This window comes from Zeus faber (genome assembly GCF_960531495.2).
Source record: "Zeus faber genome assembly, chromosome: 15".
Classification (NCBI taxonomy): Eukaryota; Metazoa; Chordata; class Actinopteri; order Zeiformes; family Zeidae; genus Zeus; species Zeus faber.
The window spans coordinates 23,761,795-23,773,054 of record NC_137194.1 but is presented as its reverse complement, the minus strand read 5'-3'; the positions used below and the strand labels follow the sequence as shown (position 1 = coordinate 23,773,054).

General features: G+C 45.5%; 1 protein-coding gene across 1 annotated transcript; it reads right to left on the bottom strand.

The window, feature by feature from the left end:
• Positions 1-446: 446 nt before the first annotated feature.
• On the bottom strand, positions 447-11,260 carry LOC307240793 (solute carrier family 26 member 6-like). The gene is made up of 19 exons (XM_080014655.1): positions 11,215-11,260; positions 9,497-9,636; positions 8,811-8,921; positions 8,498-8,673; positions 8,174-8,338; positions 7,075-7,227; positions 6,349-6,431; positions 5,295-5,442; positions 3,799-3,912; positions 3,493-3,570; positions 3,239-3,334; positions 3,027-3,133; positions 2,870-2,939; positions 2,583-2,675; positions 2,354-2,464; positions 1,957-2,232; positions 1,203-1,257; positions 852-997; positions 447-760 (listed from the first exon to the last, which is right to left on the bottom strand). Exons 1-19 carry the CDS (start codon positions 11,235-11,237, stop codon positions 734-736), a joined length of 2,172 nt encoding a protein of 723 aa, XP_079870781.1. The 5' UTR covers positions 11,238-11,260; the 3' UTR covers positions 447-733.

The window sequence follows — 11,260 nt, the reverse complement described above, 5'->3', positions numbered from 1 at the left end:
TGCATGAAAGCAGATTTTTCATCTGGCTATAAGAGGCATCAGGCGTGCATGACCTTAAATGTGCCATCCGTGTTAATCTTTTGTTTGCAGTTATATAACGTACACGTTGAGGTTTAGTCTTGCAGGCTTTGTTTTTGCTGCAAGTCATGGGATATATTTTATTACTGGGACCTTACGGACGACGGCGAAGGACGCCGGCGGTGGCAGCGGCCTCTTGCGTCACAGGTGAATCGACCAAGAGGGGACATGGTGGCTTCTCTCGCCGAGAGTACCAATTTGCCGTCATGATTCGGGTAAAGAGGGAGTGGAACCCAGATTCCCGCAGATCCCATATCACCATCCTGTTGACAACACCTCTCGCACTAGTCTCAGCTTTCCCTCACAGTCGACCTCTCACTCTGCTCTCCCACATGCTATAAATAAAGATTCATATTAGTCTAGTGCAACATTCTCCTACTTAGCCCCGCCCGCCCTGCCTCTCTCACGCCACACACAGAGTGAAAGAGCCGCAGTGACGTATTGCTTGCTATCTCATTAGACAATATGATAAAAGGCCGGTTGCCAGAGCAACGGTTCTGGCTGTCTCTATGGCAACCAACCAGTATGTCATCTGCTTCACTCCCCCACAATGTGGGGGAGGAGACAACGACAGCCAATGGGGAGAGAAGCATTAGCCAGCAGTTCTGAGAGGAGGAGGGCGGGGAGGATGGAGGGATGCTCTGACCCCTGTTGGTCACATCTTGGTGATGTAGGGAACGTCCTGGAAAAACAAGAGGAAATTCAGGAAACGTTTGAACGAAGAAAAAAAAAACACCATTTCTCCGGGAAGGTCGAGGGGCGGATGGACTGACCAGGATGTAGTCGTAGGTGTCTGCGTCCGGAGCTTCCTGCCTCTTGAGAATGCCGAGCACAGCGTCGTGGACGGTGGCGAACAATCTGTTCTTTGTGACGGACTCAGAGAAGAAGTCTGCCCTCTCCAACTGCTCCACCACGCAGACTAGTGTCACACACACACACACACACACACACACACAGACTTATCACTTATGAGTCACAAAATAAGGACCATGCCATGATCCATGGAGGTTTGGGTTATTTAATACAAGGTTAGGATTTGTCCCTCACTTATCAAAGCCTCTGCACCTTGACTTGGGTGTTAAGGACAAGGGTGGGGTTTTCTGTTTTGTCTGGCGAGTTCTCACCTTGGCATCTGGCTAAATAGATGGCCACATCGATTTCTCCAAAATCTCTGAATATCTGCGCAGATTCACAGGAAAAAGGTTAGAAAAAAACACATCTGTCGGCCTGATCTTGATAGAAAATAAATGGAATTTCCATAAATTCACAAGTTTTAGGTGCACATGGAAGACTGGAGCTTGAATGGATCTTTAAGAAAGTACTCGTACCCTATTTATATATAGTGTGTGTGTGTGTGTGTGTGTATGTATGTATACATATATATATAGTTCAAACTTTGCCCTCTAAAAAAATCCCCTAGGCCTATTTGACTTGAAAGGCTTTCTTTCAAGGTTTGACTACCATCAAGTTTTAGTAACATGCAATGTCAAATAGATGAAGACAGAATGAGGGCGGGCTAAAAATAATCCGTATCCTGGAAGCCGGTTTCTGAGTATGCTTTAACAGGTTTAAAAGTTCATGTTCCCCGCTCTCTCTCCAACCACCTCATCCTCGAGGCTCCTTCGGGCCTCTCAGACCAGCATTGTGCACTGAGCTGTAAACACAAAAATTGGGCACGAAGTGTGTGGAACTCTTGGATGGACCTCAGTCGGAGTTCTCTGTGCGGGTGTACCAGTCATGCGTCCACACACATGCACAAACGCAGCCGTCTCACACCTCAGTTTCTTTCAGTATTTGAGGATCCTCTGGGCCGTCGTAACATTTATTTTCATACTCACACACACACGAGCGGGAATGTACCAGTATTCGGTCACGTACATTTTTTAAGGTCTTGACAGCCACCGTGTCCACAAAGCTGGTCGCGGAGAGGTCCAAGATGATGCTGTGGTTCCCCGTCCCTCCAACGGCATCGCAGCACGCCCGGGTGGCGTTTTCATCGCCGTGGCAACTTGTTTCTGCGTCCGGCTCGTAAGCCTGGTTCACCTCTCCATTGTTGCTGCCCCGGCCGCCCGCCTCCGTCCCATCCGGCCATTGCCGGTTCTCCAGCTCTTTGAGAGAGAGGTCGGGATGGGGCGCCTCGCCGGTCAGGCCTCCCTGGCGAAGGGTCAGCGAAAATCAACATGGGAGTTACAATATCTGTGGCTTGTCAAACTGTCGTAGCTGATTTTTTATTGTCTGGGGGATCTGGGCAGGTGTTTTTTTCACGAGGTTGTACTTGTTTCTTTGCTTCCTCCTCTGCCTTCTTTTTCTCTTTCTTCTCTCGGCGTTTCTGCCTGTCGACGCCTCTCTTCTTCTCCGTCAGCAGCTTTCCAATGTCTAGCCCGCTCTTGACGGAGCCGAGGGGCGGCGGGTGAAGCGGAAAATGACAATAAAAAGTGGGTTACAGGCCGCGGTCTGGGATTTTTATCTTGTTATTCGATACGTACGTGCAGGCAGACACGCACCTTCTCCTGGAGCGCCTCCAAGTACAGCTCCGCGTTGGTGTAGCAGATCGTAGCCGACGAACAGAAGACGGTGATGCCGGGAATCTCCTTGGCCTGCGGGGGAAGCGTCGTTAAAAGCATGACAATAAAGGGGGGTGGTCGAGCTTAGGCCCCCTCTCGCTTTTCACCTCTCCTCGAAGTCGATTGCTTTGTAAACAGAGCTCCCCGCGTATTTTAGGGACTCTCTAGGGTTTCTTCGTTCCGAGTTTCATTCCTAAATCGAAAACAATATGAAAATGGATCCTCACCTCCTCGTAGGTATCTACGTCCAAGTACAACTCAGTGTTGCGTACTTGGCCCAAAATGGAGTAGCGCGGTCTGTAAGATACGGACAAATAGGTGAAATTTGGATGCGCGGACAAATTTAGATGCATTGCTCTTTGAGTGTCTGTGGCGTGCGCTCACAGCTGCGTTCTGAAGATTAGAGTGAGCAAGGAGAAGGCGACGGACATGGCCAGACCCAGGTCCAGGTTGAACAGGATGGTGGATGTGAACGTGACCAGCCACACCAGCTGAAGGGACGGTGAAATGGTTCGAAAAAGCATGGTGACGCATGATTATCAAGTAGTACGCACAATGTTTACAGCAGTATTTTAAGAGGATTAGCATAGTCCTACCAGGTCGACCTTGTTCTTTTTCCAGAGGACGCCCACGTCAAGGAACTGCTTATACATTCCTTTCAGATTCACATACACTATTGTGGACAAGACAGCCTGGGAACACACACAGACACACACACACACACACACACACACACACACACACACACATACACACACACACACAGGCCCATTAGTAATGACATTTTGTGCCAAGGGGGGTATTGTGAAGATGAGATGAAGAGTGGTTCAGGAGGAGAGAGGTACAGTACCTTGGGGAGATTCTCAAAGAGAGAGCCAATTTTCAAAACGGTGATCAGTACGATGATCGACGAAACCACTCCGGCAACCTGACCACACACGCGCACACACACACACACACACACACACACACACACACACACACACACAAAGAAACGTTCTGAACAACCAAGTCCCATCCTGATAAGGAGACGTACAAAGTTAAATTTGTATACGATTCAGTGTTTTTCTGTAATATTTTTTTACGTGTGTGTGTGTGTGTGTGTGTGCACGTGTGCGCTTGTGTGCATGGGCGTGAGCATGCTTTTTCATTTTACTTGGGTCTTGCCCCCTGTGCTCTCCTGGATGAGGCTGCGAGACAAAGAGGATGTCACACAATAGCACTGAAAGAACGCCCCAATGCTGTTACTGAGACCGAGGGCCACCAGCTCCTGCACAGACAGACAGACAGACAGACAGACAGACGCACACACACGACATAATATAATTACTGGTTATTAACAGCACTGTTCATTAACTCTACCGCGCCGACTGCTCGGCTCCTCAGCTCCGTGCAGCTTCCAGCACATTTATTTCCACTGGTTAGGACAGAGCGTGTCGGGCATGAAACATTTAACAGTTCCCGGCTCTAAGAGGCTTTGTGTTCAGCCGCTGTGTCTGCCAGGGTGCGTCTCGCGAATTAGTAATTAGTAAGCAAAAAAAACCAAAAAAACCTTTGTGCTTTCACATTAAAGGGAAACTCCAGCACGTTTTAAACTAGAGCCTTATTTTTCGATCACCGGTGTCGTCAACCGGGGAATGACACCCAAGGCTCCAAAATGAAGGCTTTCCTTTAAAGAGCGTGGAGCGGAGCAGGTAGAGAGACTCCCGGACGGAAGGAGATTCTGAGTGCGAGAAGAGACTATTAAAAGGCCGAAACCATCCCAGGTTATTTGCGTTTCCGTAACTGTTTGCAGATATTCTCGGGAGGATAAGAACATTTCCCATCGCCATGGCAGCTTGAGAAAAATGTTGTGGCACACATTAGAGAATGGAGTCTAATATTAGGCCAGGGTATGGCCTGAAGAACAGGCAAAGGAGAAGAACATTCACAGTATGGGTCTCTGGAGAGAGAGAGAGAGAGAGAGAGAGAGAGAGAGAGAGAGAGAGAGAAACCGTGCAGAACATCGAGACTGTCCGGGACCCAGGATAGACGTGTTCCCGTGAGTCTTTGCGGCCGTTTGTTGCGTGCGACTATTTCCAGGTAAACAAGAGCACATTCTTCCACCCAAGTCGCCGCATGACCACGTGCGAAGGCGCGGAGCGGCGGGCGCCGTCTAATATTAGAAGCAGATTTGTCTCAGGCCTGTTTGGTCGTGGAACATCATGAAAGAAAGGTCTTGTGCTTCCATGCTGTTGCACAAGTTTGCAAGCATACGGAGTGTGAATAAGTGTGTGTGTGTGTGTGTGTGTGTGCATTTTTGCACGTATGCGTATGCGTAAAGTACAATTTAGAAAGAAATTGTGGGCTTGGCACAAAAGGGGTGTAACTGAATTTTACAATAGAGCACAATCAACTTGTATATAGATTAGGCTTGAATTACTGTTTTATATGTTAATTGCAATTTTTGAGCACCAAGCTCATTGACACTTGGGCCTTTTTTGACATTTTGAATCGTTACTTGAAAAAATAGAAGTGTGGTGACCTTGTCGTTTTAAAACCATCTGATGGCGCTCAAATCAAGAGATTTCAAGTGATATGTAAATTCTCTTCCTCCCAAGGTGACAGGTGACCCATCCCACTAAACACAGCCATTTCTGCCCCTATCCTCACCTGATTGCTGTCCACCTTGTAGCCATGCTTCAGGGCAAAGGTCTTGCTCAGGGAAATGTTTATGGCGTAGCCCACGATGGCAATTGCAAAGGCATCGCCGACGACCTCGGAAAACAAATTCACGTCCGGGACGCGGGGAGCCTGGAGCCTGTGATATCGGCGTAAAAAGGAGAGAAGGTAGAGCAAAAGAGACAGCGGAAGGGAGAGACTAACATGAGAGTTAAACAAGGATTAATGGATATTTTAGCATTTTTAATGAGCAATTCAGAACCCCTGGGGGCCTTCCCGGGGCCCTCAAGAGTCAAACCCCTTTTGACATGACGGAAGATTAAAAGAAGGAAAAAGGTCAACCTGATTAACCTTTCCTCATCCAAGTCTTAAACTCCGTTTTGAGCCCTGGGAGGTCAAATCTTTTAGGTTTAATGGTGTTTACGGGTCAAAAAGCTGCTGCTGCTTGTGCCTGACGACCGTATAATCTACCGAAGAGGTCGACTAAAGGCCTATAGCTCAGCAACTATGTCCACAATGTCCTGTTATAGCGGAGGAGAAGCACTGGGCGAGCTGTGGCGTGAGACGTCTGCAGGAAAAACACGATAATAGGTGCTCATAGAGCCACGGGGGGATAAACATAAGCGAAAAGAGGAAAAGTCCAAAAGCAGATCACGATGGGGATTATTGGCACAAGGAAACGGGCGGGGGAGTACAAAAAAAAAAAAAGCAGGATTCAAAAGCCTTTATTATCACAGCCCGTCATTCTGTTTGTACTCCCGTCCCGTCGCTTTCCAGAGTGCCGAGAACGCCTGATCCCCCCCCACCTGATACTCAGTCATACTTCACGTAGTATAACTTTTCATCGTTTTGGTAGTTTTAAATGAATTCCAAATGACAGATCGCTCTCTACACCACGTCACCACGTTCACACGATGAAGCACACACGGTTGACCCTGGCGCAGGTTCGGTTTTTCTTGTTTAAACTGCGCAGAACATCATGTGTGTCTTCCGCTATCAGCCCCCTGTGCGCCAGCGGGTCGTGTTAGGTCTACGGTCTACTCACCCACTGGGTATCTCTCCCACCACATCGATCCCGTATCTAGCATTGAGGCCGGCAAAATAGGAGATGACGGTCGCTGCTATTATCTGTGGGAGAAGAGAATCCTTTGTGATGCATCGCGTGACTCATTGTTTTTATGGCATCGGGAGAAGTTGGCGGCAGAGCTGCAGGGGACATTAAGCATCCTGCCCTCTGCTCCGACGTACTCCGTCCATAAACGTGTCCCCTCTGCGTACACGTTGGAGTCAGCTGGACTTCCCTACTGTGGGGATATGATGCCCCCTGTTGGGGTTATATTGTAATAGTATTGTAAAACCAATAACTTTAGACATCGACACCAAATGTAATGACTTTAGACACTGTAATAATTTTGTAATACCGCAGTAATAATTTATACTCCATCCATTGGTATCCACTCGTCCTGTACAGAATATCCCATTTATGCCAACACTAGCAACCATACTTGACACTTGACCCCAGCCATAGCCTTTTCATAATGATATCCTGTGCATGGAATAACATTTAGTTTATTCCTTATATAACATATTTGCACTTTTCTGTACTTTTCTTTTTTTTTACTGTTTTTTTAATGCAAATTGTCTGAACAGCAATGGATCAATCCATACCACGACAAATTCCCTGTATATGAAAATGTACCTGGCCGAATAAAGCGATTCTGGAAAAGAAAAAGGAAAGGATAATAGAGAATTCTAAAAAGCAATAACGTACAACCACGAGCTCTATGGGAATGGGCATCGGGAGCTTCTTGCTGTAGCAGGCGTTGAGCTCCTTGACCACGACGAGAACGCAGAGAGCCACCAGGCTGACCGCCAGCTCCGCCACGTTGGTCTTAGGAAGCCGGGAGCACAGGTCCACCATGATCTGGGTGGAGGGAGGGACGAATAAATTAAAAAAAAAACATGGAATTGAACTTACTATTATAATATACTTCCATTTCAGTCCAACAATTAGGCCATTTTTTCATTATTTCATATCATCATATTTCTCCGCCATTTGTTTTGCATCACAACGGCTCTATTCAAATACAACTGTGCAATACAGAAAATAAAAACACAGACAGTAAATGAAGGTTGAACATACATTGTCATACAAATAAAGTAAGTAAGTATAAAGTAATTAAGTATGCATCCATGTACAGTGTACTGCTTTACATTTCAAAATATTGATACAGAGATTTACTGTTGTTGTTAATTGTTTAGTTTTAGGTTCATTATTTATTTTATAATGCCAATATATTGTATATTAAAAAGATTTGTGATTGATTTTGTGACTGTAATTGTCTATTTGTTTTGATATGTGATGCTGTGATCACAGCATCTGCTTCTACAATTTCCCTTCGGGGATGAATAAAGTATCTAATCTATTACACAATCTCATCTAAAGTAAAACATCAACACCAAACATCACTACAACAAGAAGAGTGAGGTCACTGCCCCTATATCCACTGCACTGGCCTGAATATTGCACTTGGCACAGTAGAGCTACGTATAATTGCACTTGTCAGAATGATGGTGGTTACGGTACTTCTTAAACCCCTGGAGTCTGGACCGCTGGGCTGTGTGTTGGAAGGCACAACTAGGTATTTGCTGTTTAAAATAGATGCACGATGGGAGGTGATGCTGTGTGCAAGACTTTTGAGATCAAGGTGGAGAATAATCCAAATCAGATGCTGAATATTCTGATTCTTAGTGGTAGTTATTCACATACTTCTTGGACAGTATCAACGAAGCTGTAGGTATAATCCTTGCACATAAAATACTAGATGTGTTGATATACGTGTACTATTATGAGTGTAAAATGCACTCACGTAAACTTGGGACAGGGGCCCAGAGAAGCGTCTGGACTTCACTCCAAAAATGTACTTGAGCTGGGAGATGGTGACGTGGCAAGCTGCCGCTGTGGTGTAGCCACGCACCAGAGGCTCCGACAGGTAGGTGACCACAAAGCCAAATCTCACCAAACCCAGCAGGATCTGGAGACGGGAAGACGAGACGAGACAAGAGACGTCAGACACCGTCTCCACCTGAGGAAAGGGAGGAACACACCCACACACACACACACACACACACACACACACACACACACACACACACACACACACACACACACACACACACACACACACACACACCTGAAATATTCCTGTCAGAATGGTGATGGCACAGGCTATCTGCACCCTGGAGGCGTCCTGCGCCTCAATGTCCACGTCGCCTGTTCCGTTGGTTCCATTTAGGAACTCAAAGTCGCCGTCGGGCGCCAGTTTCTCTGTCACACCGCCGATCATGATGCTGATCACGGCAAATGTACCTGGATGCGCACAGAAGAAAGTTTGAAAAAATGTTGACGCTGAATTGCCTACACACACACACACACACATCTACCTCAGGTGGGATCCAACCCGAATCCACCTCTCTCTTTTGGTTTAACGCCCATCATCACCTCACCTATGGAGACGTGCCTGGAGGTGCCGAAGATGAAATAGACCAGCACAGGGAAGAGGGACGTGTAGAGGCCAAACACTGGGGGCAGAGACGCCAGGAGGGCGTATGCCATTCCTTTAAGGGGCAGCACAAGGTTAGCGAAGGAAGTGCATGTAAAACATACAGAGAGGACACAAGGGCTGTCCTGGATAAGGTTAGGAATTGAGAAGGTTTTATTAAATGTTAATTCCTTCATATTCCCCTCTTATCTATTTGATATCCTTCTTAATCTACATGACCTTAATATCACCTCAAAAGATTTTCAGCAAAAGTCTTCATATGAACTGAATTCAGTGAAATGATGCTGTAATTGCCATAACAGAATATCAAAAATATGAACGGCTCACTGTTTGAAACGATGTGTTTCACATTGTTCTATCATACTGGATGTTTTCCATAATTACATTCATCCACATGGATTGCTGATGCAGCAACATTGCGTGTCAGGACCTTCTCAAAATGGATTATGAATGATACAATAAACACGTCACACATGTGGGAGTTTGCATTTTAGTTTTTCATTCACATTCACGTTTTGTGTTTTCTGGACCGGATGGACCCCCTCCGCCCACGTGCATGTTGGTAAAACAAGTTAACTAGGTGTTTGCTTTATACTGTGTTGGTCCTTTGAAGCAAATATTTGCGCAGACCTTGCGGCAGATGCATGATGCCCACGCTGATGCCCGAGATGAAATCCCCAACTGCATTCTCTCTGATAGAGTAGCGAGGCAGCCAGGAGAGAACAGGAATCCATTTTAGCAGCGTCTGCTTCACCCTGGGTACCGTACACCTGCCAGCAGGAAGGAGGAATGAACAGTAGATAGTGGACAAAAAAGTACATGATATTAGCTGTGCTTTATTAATATCATGGCGCAAAGTGCTCATCAATGACTCATTAGGTCCATATCCTTGTACAATATTATGAAACCACGTATACTATTTATTTTAAAATCTGCATGAGCACACATCTGGAAAAATAGTATTGTATTTTGTGCTCTGTTCTATAAGGGCAGTGAATATAATACTTGTTATAGTTTGCGTGCATTTAACAGCAAGTACTCATGTACTTTTACAGAACAGGAAATGTCTATGTGGTCCTTTAACTTCTACTACAGTCATTTTGTGTGACGGTATTTGTGTTTTTCTTTTAGTATTTTACTTTTAAGTAGAGGATCCGAGTACTTCTTCCACCGTTTTTCTGTCACAGAAAGACTGATATTTTCATTCGAATATATTCCATGGTTTACTTTCTCGATAAAAATACTTCAAACCCCAGAAATTTATGGACTTCCGATCCGTCTTCCGATAGACTTGGCCTTTGGTTCATGTGGTCGTGCGATCCGTCGGACCTGCAAGAATTACACTTGCACCTTTGCACGCCCCAGCCAGAGAATGGCGGGAGTGAGAGAGTGCCGAGCTGTGTTTTGAAAGTTGGAAACCGTGACAACGTATTTATCAGCTGGCCTTGTGAAGGAGTCACATGTGCGGCGCCAAGAGAAGCGGAGGCTTCACAATACGCTGCCGCTTCTTTGGTGGAAAAACACATGAAACACGGCGGTAAAAACAAAGGCGAGAGATGTGTATGAAACTATTTCAACATTTGGAACACCGCGTAACAAGAAAAAATGCACAAAATGAAATACTCACAATAGCCGAACCCTCTGAAAAAAATGGTTTCGCAATAATGTAAAGGTTGTAATGTCATGATATGATCTTCTATCATACGTTCTTTTTAATTCTATTTTTAATTTACCCCTGACAATACCACTTTTCTTCTCTGTTAGTCAATATCTGTTTTTCAATTTTGATTTTGTCTTCGCGGCTCTCAAATACAGTACGTTGAACTTTGATCGTCCGCAACTCACTTACTCACTAACTAAATCATTAAGATTAAACTTACCGTCAGCATTTTTAATATTTGGGCATTGAGCTATTTTGTATTATGCACTGGTATTATGTAACGATTCACTCATTTTTGAGCCAAATGAAAATGCACCTGTGCACCCTCTCGCACACTCACACGCACTGCACATTGCACACACACGCTACACAAAATCCAAACTTCACCATAGGTTTCATAGGTCAACAACAAACTGAGACAGCAACACAGAGACAAAGTGAAAGCATGTATTGTCTTATAACCAGCATAACCAGTGACATAGAAGAATTATATTTATATATTCTTGTGCCCTCACCACACGTGGGTGTACGTAGAGCTAAACACTCTCCCAAAAAGTACCCAAGACAGGAGCTGACCTTAGGTGTTTTTGAGGGTAGCGGTGTGAAACACAATCTCCATGCAAATGCACCTTACTTTTTAATAAGTTGTCATAACTCTTACACTGTGTGCATACACAAATAAACGTACCGATTCTCCTTCCTCAAGGGCATATAACGAGGCGCATGGAAGGAAA

Bases quoted from the DNA above. Each gene is read 5' to 3' on its own strand.
- LOC307240793 (XM_080014655.1), bottom strand. From the start codon at position 11,237: ATGCCCTTGAGGAAGGAGAATCG. The intron at 3,134-3,238 runs GTAGGACTATGC...CCGTCCCTTCAG, and splicing joins AAAAGAACAAGGTCGACCTG to CTGGTGTGGCTGGTCACGTT. The intron at 2,676-2,869 runs GTGAGGATCCAT...CTTCCCCCGCAG, and splicing joins ACGTAGATACCTACGAGGAG to GCCAAGGAGATTCCCGGCAT.